At 53.1% G+C, this 14595-nt stretch overlaps 5 protein-coding genes across 5 annotated transcripts; 2 read left to right on the top strand and 3 right to left on the bottom strand.

The window, feature by feature from the left end:
• Positions 1-273: 273 nt before the first annotated feature.
• CDEST_01446 (uncharacterized protein) lies at positions 274-991 on the top strand (the record flags this gene model as incomplete). The annotated part of the gene is made up of 1 exon (XM_062917605.1): positions 274-991. The coding sequence occupies one exon, from the start codon at positions 274-276 to the stop codon at positions 493-495; it is 222 nt and encodes a 73-aa protein (XP_062773656.1). The 3' UTR covers positions 496-991.
• A 305-nt stretch (positions 992-1296) lies between these two features.
• CDEST_01447 (Putative small GTP-binding protein) lies at positions 1297-2409 on the bottom strand. Its single transcript, XM_062917606.1, has 6 exons — positions 2240-2409; positions 2073-2183; positions 2005-2021; positions 1809-1954; positions 1652-1732; positions 1297-1586 (listed from the first exon to the last, which is right to left on the bottom strand). The coding sequence occupies exons 1-6, from the start codon at positions 2296-2298 to the stop codon at positions 1455-1457; spliced, it is 546 nt and encodes a 181-aa protein (XP_062773657.1). The 5' UTR covers positions 2299-2409; the 3' UTR covers positions 1297-1454.
• Positions 2410-3509: 1100 nt separating this feature from the next.
• On the top strand, positions 3510-5712 carry CDEST_01448 (Putative acyl-CoA N-acyltransferase; the record flags this gene model as incomplete). The annotated part of the gene is made up of 2 exons (XM_062917607.1): positions 3510-5382; positions 5444-5712. 2 exons carry the CDS (start codon positions 3510-3512, stop codon positions 5710-5712), a joined length of 2142 nt encoding a protein of 713 aa, XP_062773658.1.
• Positions 5713-6668: 956 nt separating this feature from the next.
• CDEST_01449 (uncharacterized protein) lies at positions 6669-9199 on the bottom strand. Its single transcript, XM_062917608.1, has one exon. It carries the CDS (start codon positions 8833-8835, stop codon positions 6814-6816), a length of 2022 nt encoding a protein of 673 aa, XP_062773659.1. The 5' UTR covers positions 8836-9199; the 3' UTR covers positions 6669-6813.
• Position 9200: 1 nt separating this feature from the next.
• CDEST_01450 (Putative serine/threonine-protein kinase, active) lies at positions 9201-13611 on the bottom strand. Its single transcript, XM_062917609.1, has 7 exons — positions 11493-13611; positions 11356-11437; positions 10951-11298; positions 10436-10898; positions 10293-10380; positions 9492-10238; positions 9201-9421 (listed from the first exon to the last, which is right to left on the bottom strand). The coding sequence occupies exons 1-6, from the start codon at positions 12417-12419 to the stop codon at positions 10026-10028; spliced, it is 2121 nt and encodes a 706-aa protein (XP_062773660.1). The 5' UTR covers positions 12420-13611; the 3' UTR covers positions 9201-9421; positions 9492-10025.
• Positions 13612-14595: the final 984 nt, after the last annotated feature.

Consider the following 14595-nt stretch of genomic DNA (forward strand, 5'->3'; position numbering starts at 1 on the left):
TTTGGACACACGGCGCAGCGGCGAAGAGGCCGGCACAGAGGCCGACGGTTCGCCCTCCGGATGCTGCTGCTGCAGCAGCTGTGCTCTCGCGCTCGTGCTTGTGCTGCTACTAGAGCTGCCATGCCATGCCATGCCATGCCATGTCAATTGGGCAGATTGTTCATCAGGTAAGGTACCGTCAGGCGTAGCGCCGCATCCAATAATCTCGCAGAGTTGGCACAGACATCCACCTCGTGCGCCTAGTGATGAATGGTTTGATCCAAATTGAGCGCAATGTCAACAACGGCTTTCCCCCTCCCTGTCCCTCTCCCTCCGTCTTCCTTCGACAACGCCCAAAACAGTTCTTTGGTCGTGCGTCTTCTTCTGCTTCGACACCAGCCTTTGAGCTCTTTGTTGTCTAAAAAACGTCTGGCACTCCTGCTGTCGAGATCCTCCGTCCCCCATTTCAACTCGCCGCCCCCAGCCCATCCTCGACGAGTCGAGAGTCAGACATAGGTAGCAAGAAACGAGGACCAAAACAAACGGGGTACGTATCTAGTCCCGAGACGCATGGATCATATTCTTCTCCACACTCGTAACCCCTGTCTCACGATTGGACAGGTGGGTTCCGTACCTGAGGTCGTCCACCTCACTGGCCCATCTGCGCCGTTTCAATCACGTCGTTTCAACCCATGATAACCGAGGGGATGAACCCGGGCATCCGCGTTTCTTGAAGACCTTGAAAATCGCACACCAAATTTCTCTCCGGCGAATGACAGGAGTGAAAATGATTCTCCTGCAAGAGGCCAGGCATACAGCCTGCCCGCCCAGCAGACAACTGATGAGAGCAGCCACCGGCAGTGCTCTGCAGGCGGCATGCAAATGTACTTAACATACATCCGCAGCATGCGGCGCGCGATGGCCTGTTGGCCCGCTCGTATTTCTGCTTCTCGGGCACCATCGGAGCAGCAGGCCAGGGTCCCCGATTGTCAGCACCAAGACGCATCACCACATACACCACAAGGCTGCCTACCTACCTTGGGTAGGTAATCAAACAACCCCAATCCACAAAAGCTGCCCCTGTTTCTCGGCCTCAGAGATAGATTGCGATTGCGATGCGAACGATGCTGTGGAATGAATGCCACCCCCTATCCCTCCCTCGTGTGTGCGCTCTCTTTCGCACACTCGAGTGCCCCATCTACCTCTCACCCGTAGCAAGACGTCGATCCCGACCCCCGAACCCACGACAGACCTTCAGGCGCGCTTCACTCCTGGGGTCGCCCTTCTAGAACACGATTGAGTTCCCTACCTTTGGCCATTCATATTGTTATTATTTATCTATTTATTTTTTGACCCAGCGACCGTTATGCGCGCGTCGACCTTGTCCTGGGCATCCCAACTTCCAACTCGGGGTGTGCTGGCTGGATGAGCATGGCATCTCTCTGCCATCGACCCAAAAACAAGCCCTCTGGCACTCAGTACAAAAAGAGCCTTTTCTTGGCATCGTCCACAACCCAAGCTAGCCCTTCCTTGAGGTTGGTGCCCGTCATGGCACTGCATCGTAAGACATGCCAGTGATGCGTCCTAATCGCCTCCAACTGCAGCCCCTGGACGAGAGAGATGTCAGCCAAACTTCCGACAAAGTTGTCAAGGAGCGTGTCAATATCCGAACCTGTAGTATCTCCTGCTCGCCCATGCATCCGTTCACGTCCGTCTTGTTGGCAAAGACAAGCAGACTCGCACCAGATAGCCGCTGTGAACCGGTCGGGGGTCAGTTAGCACACCAGGATCGCGCCTACTCCACACAGGTCGTTGGAAGGCGGACGAACCTCTTCTTGGAGGAGACCATGCAACTCTTCTCTACAATCTTCGATTCTCAATCGATCTGTGGCGTCGACAACCCAGATCAGCGCATCCGTCTTCTCGAAGTAGTTGCGCCAATATGAGCGCAGCGTCTTCTGGCCTCCGACGTCCCCTGTTTCGGTCAGACAGCTGGCTCCAAAGCATTACGTGTGCTCGCCATACATATGTTTAGCTTGTATCTGGCTCATTGTTAGCTGTGCAATTGACGACTGGAGGGCATGACCCAATACCCGTCGTAGTCGATGGTCTTGATGATAAAGCCCAGAGTTGGGCTCACTGTGTTGACGTCTTCACCCATGATCTTCTTGACTATCGTCGTCTTCCCAGCATTGTCAAGACCTCTATGCGATATCATCAGCAAAGATGTACGGCAAGCATACAGGGGTTCCCAACCAACAGCATGAGGATGCGCATCTCCTTGTCCTTGAGACGCGCTTTTCTGAGAATGGACAACATTTTAGTCGTAATCGAAGGACTTATCCCCTGGGCAGATCTCGACTACAGGTGGCAAGTTGAAGAAATTGGGCTTCTTGGGTTGCTCATGATGCCGCACCTGTCCTATTGCAGTTGACAGGAGCCGGTGCCCGCATCCAGACTGTCTGGCGACCCCCTGACGCCTGTCAGTAATCACGTGATTGTGTCTCGGTGACGGTCAACCTAGCTCCAATAGACGCCGCCCCGCTAGCGCGCCTCACCGAGCTTACCGAGTCTGCTCACCGTGATCAACAACGTCCGACGCCAATTCTGGCGGTGTTCTAACCAAGCTCATGCCTGTAGCTTCATGCACAATTCGTACAACCTGAACGGAGACTACCATGTGGTTGATATATCATATATCATATGTAATTGCTGGCAGCTGTGAACAATACTTTGTGCAACATCACGAAGTCATCTTTGGTAAAAACGTCTACACAACCTACAAACAGTGTTAATAAATGTTTTGTTACACAGCACAAAACCATCTCAAATCAATAATATTTTTGCTAGTGTTGTGTTGTGATTTTGGCTAGAAACCATATAATTCTGGCCAGTGGTGGTGCTCAAAAGAAGTTGAGAGGAGGAAGGAGCGACAGTAAGTTGAGCAGAGGAAAGCCCTGCCGCACCTGGACACATGCTCCTACCTGTTTTGGGCACCAGCCTGTTTTGTAAATATTTTCTTCTCTAAAAAATCTTTCTCACTTCTAAAATCTTCTTCTCCCTCAAGCTCATACCAACTTTCCTTCTTCCTATCCTCTCACCACATAGTCCTCAACTATACACATCAACTACGCTTCGCACGCACCCCAGGACACACAAAAAGAAGAGAACGCATCGCGTATACTGCAATCATCTTGCAGGCCACTTACAAGTCATTTTTAAACCAACAAGCGCGCCCTCTCACTATTTTCAGTGATTCACGCTAATTTCCTGAGTACCGGAAGCTGATAGCCCTTTGCAGTTCAGGGACAATACGTGCACACGCGTGCAGTTTTTTCTTCTTATTTTCCTTACACTCACACATCCTCACACAAAGACACACAAACGTCTGTGAAACACAAAGAGCCAGTAAGTGAATTATTGCGCAGGTTATCTGTATAAGATATTTTCAAAGGTCTTTACTAAACTGTCTTCCATTAGACAGCTCCAACAAACTCTTTGAGGAAGCCTACTACCAGCTGCCATCAACAATGTCAACCCAAGACCAGAAAAGAGATACCAAGATGAAAACTTCTGACAGCAGAAGCTACCAAAAGCACGATAAGGAACATCATGACGGTGGCAGAAGTGCACACTTCAACCGGCCAGGCAGCCCTTACCCTCGTGCCTCTACCAAAGCGCACCATCACCAGAGCAACTCCAGCCAGTCTACGGCTCGCTGGTCCTCCCAGGGCTTGAACAAGCGGAACGCCGGGAAAAATGCCCAAAATAAGGCTTCATTGTCCTCGAAGAAACCTATCAGACCTAGTGAGCCCAGCAAGCGGACTACCTCGATCCGTTGGGCTAAGGATCTTCCAGTTCCAGACAGGAAGCGGTCTCCCACTTCTTGGAACGAAACAGTATCCAGCCCAGAGGTTGCACGAGCAGCTACTGAATCTGATAGCAGCGTCTCTGACTTCCATGTCGCACAGCAATCGTTTGCAGTGAGCAAGAGCTCCGAGAAGACGTGGAAGAAGCAGGAGGTTGAGGTTGTTACCAAACGCCAGACGACCCAGAAAGGCGAAGACAAGAAGCATGACAAGAAGCAAGATACAGCGGCTCAACATCCACCGACCACATATATCCCTCCTCACCTGCGTAGGATCAACGAATACATCCCTCCTCACTTGCGCATGATCAAGGCTAAGCCTGATGTTGAGGTTGACACTCCAAACCTGGAGTACGAAAACCCAAACAGCATGAGCTATGATGCCGATTCCGACACGGAATCGGTCGAGCCCGCCAAGAGTTCAACTCCCCTAACTCCAATGGTTTTGAAGGAACTCCCAGAGAGACAAGGAGTGGAACTTAAGTCCAAGAAGAGTCATCTGTCCATGGATGTCAGTGTGGCGGGCGACATCACGTCCAGCGATGAGCGTGGCTCAAGCCGCTCCAGCACTCCCTCCGACAAGACGGATGGCCTTATTTGTTATGGTTACGCCTCCGAGTCTTTCCAAGCCTGGGTCAACAACCTGCCTGCGGACTCAGCCAGCTCGTTTCTTAACGAGATTACCAACCATCATCATCACGACGTTGACCCAGCGAATGGACAGCTCTTGGAACGAGTCGAGCAGCCCGAAACTATCGTCGACTACGATGAGGAAAAGAAAATGAGGGGTTCGATGATTCATCGTCGTCGTGACTGGACCAGCAACTTGTTCGTCTATCGTGAGATAAACGTTCGCGAAGACTACATGCGTCGTCGTCAGGAGAACCTGGAGCGTCGCAGCTTGCCTACACGAGATGATGAGCCGATCCAGATTGCAACCACGTCAAACTTCAATGCAGTTTCCATCGTGAAGGAGAAAAGGCTACTGGACGACTGTGTCTTACGACCGGCTCAACTTATCGACGCCAGTGGCTGCTCGCAGATTTACAACGCGGCCGTAGCCGACCATGACCACGAAATCATCGACACCGTCCAAACCTCGGCCCGTCGATTCGAGTACATAATTGATGAGTGCCAGAGAGAGAGACTCCCGTTCGTGGTCGCAATCAAGCAGAAAGCCGATCTGACGGATGCCAAGAATTGGCCCTCTCAGGACGCATACCGACAGTACATGAAGTGGAAAAAGTCAGTGCCACAGGAAGACGAGTCCACGGAAAACAACATCTGTGGTTTCGCATATCTGAAACCATACGAGAAAGGAATCACAGGACTCGCCGGCAACTCATCTCCCACGGTCAAGGCCACCGTCTTCGTCGGTCTGGAGCATCGTCGTGGTGGGATCGGCAGTGCTCTGATCCATCAGCTCTTGGCGCAGACCTCGATCTTGTACAACAGCCACGCTATCGAATACAAATGGGAGGACCCTGCAGCCGAAGAAGACTCTTTCAACACGCCAGACTTCCGCAAGATTCATCGTAAGTCTCCCACAATACTTGAAGCGACATCATCTTCAACCGTTCAACTGACACTTAACAGGCATCATCGCTCACACCATGCTTAAGAGTGAGCGTGAACAGCATTCCAAATGGGTTGAAGAACTCATGACCTCGTTCCAGTTCGAGAAAGCCGGTCAAGTTAGCCAAGTATACGAGGTGGACTCTCCTCACGGGGTTGAGTGGTACGACCAAGTCGTTTGGCAGCACTGGGCGAACAAGATTGACACAGCCCGCAACGCTTACGCGGGCGACGAGTCCGAGTGTTCCTACGATTACCCGGGAAAGGTTCAGTCTCCAAACTACCGCTGAGACCAGTCTTCAATTGCAGGTGGACAGCCTCATATGGTTCGAGCCACAGCAACGATGATGTCTTCAGTCCCTGAGCACCACGTCTCTACTGCGCAAGACTTTGACTTCAGCTGCATCAGCATTTGATGGCGTGAGAGGTCATGTCACTTCATGTGTGCATGTACTCGACCGTGTTGTCGAATTTCAAAAGAAAAAGAGAGCAGGAAGAGGAAGGGGGGGGAAAAAACCCTCTTGAGTTCTAGAGTGAGTCCCTAGCCTGAGGTCAGCTCAGAAAACGTGGTCAGATCTAACTGTGTATAGGATGATATAACCGGAACAGCAGACAGCCCACCACCAGGACGATACGGAAGATACCTCCCTATGTTGTCCGACCTCGCCCTCCTTCGACACGGGGTCCTCTTTGATCGTATTTGAGAAGAAGACGGTTTGGACATCAACGTTGCATCGCCACAAGCACAGTTTTGACACTAAGGTCGCTCTCTGGCTCACATCAGCAGCAAACCGACGGGACTTCAGACTTATCCCCTTCCCCTTTCCTTATCACTTACACACTCTTTTAATCAATTTCCGAGTCTCAATCACTTTCCCCAAGGGCTTTGCACCCCCCCCCCCCCCGACACAGAATTTTTCCTTCCACGACCGCTTTGGTAGACATGTGCGATTCTGGCAGAGAAGTTGGCAAGTCGAGGGGGAAATGGACCGTAACTACTACTACCTAGCTCATAAGTGGACGGATTTCGGATCATGGCGGCAAGTTGAACAAAGCCCAGTAGTACGAGTGGAATCTCGAGTGCGTTTAGGTTAATTCCCGATCTCAGCCAGCATTCGGTACTACCGTTCTACTCGATGGTCTAGCCTGACTGAGAGAACATCTTGTCGCAGACTTGCCTCAAGAGCCACAACGGGAGATAGCTCAATATTTGAGTTCACACATTTGGGGCCGCCCTTGCAATGACGAGTGACATGGAATTGAATGTTCCTCCGACTAAAAGAACCATCTCTACGAGACTTACCGTCGTCTACTTACAATCCGTTCCCCTCCAAAAAGGGACACCAAGCCAGACCATGGAAACGCCAGTGAATCTTTCATAAGCCAGAAACCTATTTGGGCATACCGACGCTAGTGATGGAGTCGTGAGGCCAGAGGGTGGAGACGTCGCTGAGCGCAACGGAACCCCGTGCCGCCGCCATGTGGTGCACCTCGTCGAGAGTAGGGTTCCTAACCGATCCAGGGACGGGGGGTGGAGCAGACGGCGTACGAGAGATGAAAGGCCGAGGCTGCAGCGACGCGGAAGTCGACTGCGCCCCGTAGTGCATCCGGCGTCCCGAAGGGGGTATGGGCTTGGGCTTCCGCTTGTTCTCGTAGTACTCCATAAATCCCATCCGTTCCACGATCTCACCTTGTTGTCCCATCCGCATCAGTCTCTCATCGTCGACAGCGCGCCGGTTCGGATCGTTGTGCGGGCTCGGGCCAGGCCAGCGAGGGGGGTCTGTTGTCGGATGATCCTGTATTACGGGTCTGTTATCCTGAGGCCTGGAGGAGGGGTTACTTACTGCCGCGTCTGGGCGAGAGCGGCGCGCGGGGTCACTGTTGTTAACCGAGCCCGATAGCCCTAATTGAGACCGGGCGGCAGAGGCAGCCACATCGGTCCGTGGAGGATGGGGCCGGGCTGGGTCAGTGTTCGTGTAGATGCTGCTCGGTGCTACGTTGCGATGCCGGGTGTACAGTTGGGTGGTAGGGGAAGCCTCGGAGCGCGAGGGGACAGCCTGAGCCGGCTCATTGTTCAGAAATACACTGCTTGTGGCTACGTTACGGAAACGATTGCTGACTCGCTGCTCGTCTTGAAGCATCGACGGAGGGAGAGTGGCGTTGCTCGGCTGCTGTTCCTGTCTGGTCGAAGACGACGGCATCACGGGTTCCCGGCTTGACGATGTGAGAGAACCGCTGTTCGAAACCGCATCTTCCCAGATGGCGTCTTGTTCGCTGCGTTCAACCTCGAGCCCAGTTTCAAACGCCCGAGACCGAAAAGGATCGGCTTGAGTGTTCAACTCGCTAAAGGCAGGATGCACCGATTTGCGGTCGAACGCATGCCCGTTGCCATTTTGAACAGCCAAGCGTTCGTAAAAGCCTCCAACAGCATCCTCCCACGGCTGATTGCCGTCATCAACATCGGCAGCCAGATCTTCCCCTTTGGAAACGAGGCTCTGCTGGCTCGATTCGGGTTGTCTCCCGGTGGCAGAAAGCTGATGAGAAGACTGGACAGATACCGCCTGGCTGCTCCTGCTCGACAGGTTCGGAGTCCGGCGTTCCCTCCGCTGCCGCTTGGCATCACGCCTTTTCTGCCGAGCCGCTACAATCTCTCTGCGTACGGCCCGGATCTCTTCAGCCAAGAACGAGCTGCCCTGGTTGATTGACTGTTGTGTTTCCATCGGGAAATAGGCAAGCCAGGACTCCACGACCCTTTGGAGGACCGGTCTCTCCGTTTCTGTCCGAGCAATCAGATTGGCGCGGAGGTCACCGAGGAAGGACTCGCGGGACCCAATGGCAGCCAGAATGCAAGCCTCGCACTGAGACGCGACCTTTTCAAGCCCACCAGGCAGGCGACCGAAGACCATCTCGAACGTCGGCGGGTCCATCCACAAGGCTTGTATCGCGTCCAGACGGTGGAGAAACTCCTGGATTGGAGCCGAATATTCCAGATTTCTGCCGCCTCTGTCTCGACGCAGTCGCTCCGTCTCTTTCGTGACCTCTTTCGTGACTAGCGCAAAGAGTGCGTGGATCGTCCACGAGTTGAGGCCCCGATGGGATAAACAGAGCACAGCTGCTTTTGGCGTAAAGGGCAGTTGGTGTTTCTCGCTGATGCTCATTAGACCACGCTTGACCAAGTTGACCACATTGAGGTTGTCGACTCTTGGACGGAGACAGTCGCTAGGAAGATCGTGCAGACTTTGCTCTTGGCCTTGTAGCCAATAGTCTGGAGGATGGGCAGTGCTGTGTCGTTGTGAAAGATAGAGGTATCGGGTCAGCTTTCTGACCGTCACGTCCGACAGGTCGTGAATGCATTGGAATTGGTTGGGCTTTCCAGCAGGCGGTGGTGCGACTCTGGATGGTCTGGTCCACATGATTGTATGATTATAGTGTTGTATTGTTAGTATCGATTCCGGGTTTGCTGGCGGAATACACAAAAGTACTGTTGATCTCGTGGCTGCTTTACTCGTTCTGCCCTACCCTTATCAGTTGGCCCATAAGAGGATGGATGGGAAGCGAAACCATTTGTACAATCCAGCGGCGAAAAAATCACATTGTCAGCGAAGAAGCTCGAACTTGATGGCTGTGTCCGTCTTTCAGCTTGGCTCGACCGGGAACAAACAATAGGACGGACTGTCCTTGCTTCAAAGCACACAACGCAACCCCCCGTCATGTAACTTGTCGCAGAAAAGAGCATCGTCATAGTGATTTGAAAGGCGAGTTGCTTTGTCGGAGCTCCTTGTTTCGCCCCGAGATTGCCTGCCTAATTGCCTCATTCATGACCTGCGGCTTGGCTAAGGTAAGGCTAGAATCTCGATGAAAACGATGCTTCCATTCTCTTCATCTCGGGAGCGAACGGAAGTGCCGGCCTCGCACTTGATCAGGCGGGCGACTCAGGTTGACTCCTGAATCGCCGGGGAAGAGCACGCCCGAGAACGATCCAGGCAGTTGGAGCTGAACCTAGAGATAGAACTGATATTAGCCAGAAATAAACTATTTGAGTATAGCGGTAATCCTAAGTATCACTCACAAGCTAGGCCCATCATCTTGCCCCGAATCGTCCAACGACAACTGCGAGTTCGAGTTGTTGGGCTTTTTTTTCCCAGTCCAAGTCATCCATCAGGGGGTCACTCCAGGTAGAGCTGAAGGAGTTGCCGACGAGCCCAGATACGCTCGCGGTAGTCTAGAGAAATCGCTCTATTGGGCCTGGCGAAAAGGCGCGACGTCCCTCTCACCGAGACATCATTTTACTAGCAACGCTGCCCTGGGCGTGGCTCGATCGTCCATGCTACTCCTCCGTGTTGCTGCAAGTTTGACCTGGAACCATCCCATAAAACACAACCCAAAGAAAAAACCCGCGTCCAATCAAGCCTGCTATTAAGAGGCAGATTGAGGCTAGCCTCTGACGAGGTGCATGCCAGAAAAATCAAGTCGCACGAGCGCCATGCCCTTCCATACCCATCTCCCCATCGTACAGACCTGATATCAAACGGCCCAACTCCCATATCATGCTCGACTTTGTTCGTTATAGACGTAAGGGTTGGAGACAGCCAAGTTGCTAGAATCATGCGTGATGCCGATGATCTTGCTCCTGTCTCAATCGTTCCAAGCGAATCTTGGCGGCCTCGGTCCCATCGTCCGGTGTCGCGGGTTCCTTGAACCAAGGGTGCTGCAACGCCTGCTTCGCGGTGATGCGGTGCTGGGGATCGTAGACAAAGATCTTCCGGAGAAGATCCAAGAAGTTCTTGAAGTAGGTAGTGTTTGAAGGGATAATGTCCTGCAAGGGATTAGTAAGCTGGCGTTGTTAGGCTGCATGCGGGAAAGTGCTGACCTCTAGTCGCCTCATCGCCTTGACGAATCTCTTAGAAGCCCGCGTCGTCTCCGGCGTGGGGTAGTCAAGCTTGAGCCTTTTGAAGTACCTGTATAAGACGGTTAAAATCAAACGTGCGTGGGCCACGGAAGTCGGTTACATACTTGGAGGCTGGGTTTCCGCCGCTCCGAGTGGCCATTTTGTTGACGGCTTGGACAAGGCCAGAGTCTATCCTCTGACCGACGACCATCTCCATCATGGCAAGATGTTCCAGATTGTCGTGAGTTTGGAAGAGGGCATCACCGGTGAAGAATTCGACCAGAATGCACCCTATGCTCCAGATATCGCAGGGGAAAGACCACCCGAGGCCCAGGATGATCTCGGGTGCCCTGTAATGGCGAGTAGATACGACGGAGCTGTGGTATTCATCCTGGAAAGTGGCGGAGCCAAAATCGATGAGACGAATTTCAGTGTCCAGTAGGACTCGGCGCTGGTTCGCCTGACGGTTCACGGTCGTAGACGAGGAGGGTATCTTTCGATTGTACGTAAAAGTTTGGTATGCGCTGTCGCACAGAAGGATGTTTTCGGGCTTCAAATCAGTGTGAATGAGATTGAGGTCGTGCAGAACTGGAAAATGTCAGCTGTGTTCGGCGGCCATCTTGGGCACAATTCGACCTACAGGCGACACTGGTGAAGAGCTGGCGGGCAAAACTCTGGATTTGACTGTTGGGGAAAGGCACAAAGCTGTTGCTTTTCAGAAAATCGAAGACGCTCTGTCCGAGAAGGTCCATGACGATGCAGATGTGGCCGCGGTAGTCGAAACAGTCCCGCAGGTGAATGCAACGATTGCGGTTCTCACTGTCGTTCTCCTTAAGCGTGGCCAGGACTCGGAGCTCGATTCGGGATGCATCTCGGTACTTTTGCACCGATCGGATGATCTTGATCGCAACCGACTTGTTCCTCCTTCGGTCTCGAGCCTGGACGACCTTGCCAAAGGTACCCTGTCCGAGAAGTTTGACCATTTGATCTGTAGCCATGGTTAGCGGTCTAATACCAGATATGTGGCAGGCGTTTTGATGCTTACACTCTTTCGTCAAGTCTGCATCGGGGACGACAATGTAGTGTCCATCGTCATCGTCGACTTTAGCGTTTTTGTTGTAGCCGGCCTGTAGGACTGACATCAGCAAAAAGAACCACGAGGCTCGATGGAACAAAGCATACATCCTGAACTACACGAACGTGCACGTCGGAGGCTTTCTTGGGAGGATAGGGAGGCGGCTTGTAGCTGACGAAGGGATCGCCAAGGCCTTCGACCTCTCTCTTCTTCGCCTCTTGAGCGATCTGCTGACGAGTCCTCTTCCTCTTTTGGCCGGGCTGCACATCGTAATACTCCTGGCCGTTCGAGGACAGTGAGGTGGCAGCCGTGGTATGGATGGCCGAGTTCGTCGTACGATCGGTTGAAATGGTAGAGCCGCTGGGGGTCCCGTTGTGATGAGGAGTGGTTGTGTGGGAGGCGGCGTACTTGCTGTTGTGGTAGACAGGGTCGTACGGTTGAGGCTCGTCGTCTCGTTTCCGCTTCTTGGGAATAGGACGACTGCTGGCACCGTTGGTGGCGATGGCGTTGCCGTTGCCGTTGGACACGACCCTTACGCCATTGCCGACAACCTTGCCCTGCTCTGGCTCGGGGGTATCATCGATGACGATGATTTCCTTGGGGAGGCCGTTTTTGTAGAACTTGTTCCAGTCGGGCTCCTTTGAGCGGCGTCGCTTGCGACCTGACTGGGAAGACTGAGATTGTGAGTTGGTAGGCATTGCGTTAACGGAGTAGTTCGCGTCGGGACTCGAAAAGTCGTGAATGGTCCTCGAAGTGGCTGACGAGGCTAGAGGGCCTAGGCCATTTGGACCAGCGTGACTGGCAGTAGAAGTGGTAGAATACGCGATGCTCGACGAGTTGGCGTACGAGGAAGGCAGTCTCGCCGTCGCCGTCGCCGTCGAGGAGGAAGTGGAGAGGATTGGGTTTGCGGGCTGACGGTATGAGGAGCCCGTAGCAGTAGAGGCCTGGTACGGCTGATGGTTGTAGGGGTAATGGGGATGATGATAATGCGAGTGAGGAGGCAGTGTCGCAGTGGCCGTTGTCGGGGTCGACATGATTCTCCTCGTGCGTTACCGGGCTCGTGAGAATCACGTTTGGTGTTGAGGAGAGGGCGGAGGACGAGGGCGAGGGAAGGAAGGTTCGACGGTTGAGGGAAAGCGGGAGGAAGGTGGTTTCGCAGTCCTTCTTCCTCTTTGCCGGCGTGCTGGTGCAGCTGGGTACGTGCCCGCTGGTCCTTTTTTGGGGGGCTTTCAAGTCCAAACAGTGGATTCGGAATTGGTCCCAGGTGTTTTTTTTTTTTTTTTTTAAACTTGGGGGAGGGGGATGGTTAAGGATAAGGGAAGAAGGGTGCACCTCAAAGCGTAGTAAGTGCAATGTTCAGTGACCACCCAGCGAAGAATGTGCCCTGTGGTTTCTGTGGTGTGGTGGCCGTGTGTCTCTAAGTGTGCATAGGACTGGGCCGCAGATTAATGGGCAAAAACAGCGCGGTGCAGTGTCTTTTGGCGTCGGGGTATCGCTAATAGGCTTGACAACAAGGACTCCAAGGGTCCTCGGGCTTGTGTTCCCGAGTCGTGCACAAAGTGGCTCGTACGGTGCGGGTGCAGAAGGTACAGTGAGTTTATGGTGCAGTGGCGGTTGGTGGAGTCGGGGGGGGATTCGGCTGATGACGGTATGTCTCGTGTTGGAAAGCGTCTTCCTACATTGAAGATGAGGAAGCTGCTGGCAAGGTTTGGTGTCTGTTGTTGATTTTTCCGACCAAAAGCACAAATGACGGGAGGGAAGGGAGAAAGGGAAGGAGGGACGGAGAAACAAGCTGGGAACCGAGATAAAAACAAGTCGCCGCAGTCAGTCAGTGGTGGACGTTGTGGTCGAAAAGTGACGAGGTTCCGAGGGATGGCCAGCCGATGCACTTGTTTTCGTCCGTGGGGGGGAGGAGGAGGAGGAGGAGGAGGAGGAGGAGGAGGAGGAGACCAATTGTGGAGAAACTGGGCGAACGGACGAGCACAAGGGGAGGAGGGCGGGCGTTGGCGTGGTGGGCATGGGCGAAGAAGAATAGGTTGTGTGTCGTGGTCTTGGTGCTGGTGGTGCCGGTGAGTGCGCGTCTGGAAAGCGGAAATGGAAGTCAGGATGAATGAACATTGAAGGGGCGGAGAAAACGGCTAGGTCAACTTTCAAGAGACATTAGAGCTCACAACATGATGGGTACGTTGATACACTGCCTGCTGCGCACTTGAATTGAGGTATCTCTCTGGCTAGCTGAGTACCTAGAGGTTACCTTAGTAGGTACGAACACTGGTAGTAAGGCTAGGTACCTGGCAAGACAATGAATGGGGTGCCGTTTTATTCCCCCCGACTCCCCAGTTGCCATGCCCCTTCTTCATCTTCGTTCAATTACGTCGGTGGACGAATGACAAAAGCAGACAACATTGCCGACTGACTGCACAGGCGAGAAGGAGATTTGCTGCTGGACCCTCTATATTCGTAGTCGTCCACTTGGAGCCAAGGCCGAAAGGAGACGACGAGCGGGCATTTGGACCTCCTGCTGGAATAACAAATGAACCTACGGCCAGGACGGAGGATGAATCGACCCATCTGCACTCACAGCATAAAAAAAAAAAAAAACTACAACGAATCACCAACCTCGTTGTTGGTTCCCAGAGGCGCAATGTTGAATGGTGCTGGTGTCTGTACAGAGTACTTTGAATGTATATGCAGTATCTGTGCTGCGGACAGACTGACAGTCAGACAAAGTGCCTCGTTAGTAGCCTGAAGCGGGAGTGGAGAAGGCGAGTGAACGAGTCGAGGCAAAGGTAGGTAGGTAGGTACCTTACTTTCCGGCCTGCGCCTTCTCCAGTTCCCTGTGCACACACCTCGATTCAGACATTGAGACGTATCCGTACCTCCACCAACACAGATAGGAAGTACTCACTGGCGACAGCAATCTGACATGATGAATCAGGTATCTCGCTATCTGACATATATTTCCCACTTCCATGATACTCCCGCATCCAAGTCAATGTCGACTAATGTCGCAACATATGCCCATGCCGCAGCGGAAGCGAGGCCGTCCGACGGTACCGCCGCACATGGAAGATTCAGTACTCGAGGTGCAGCACTGGAATCACTCTGTTCTTAGCCAAATCGATCTGAACCCATCCGACAGTGCTGAGGGCTGAGCCACGTTTTGGCAACATTGTCACAGAGTGTCCGTAGGTTGATGAGACTGGATGT

Source organism: Colletotrichum destructivum, chromosome 1 (assembly GCF_034447905.1).
Source record: "Colletotrichum destructivum chromosome 1, complete sequence".
NCBI lineage: Eukaryota > Fungi > Ascomycota > Sordariomycetes > Glomerellales > Glomerellaceae > Colletotrichum > Colletotrichum destructivum.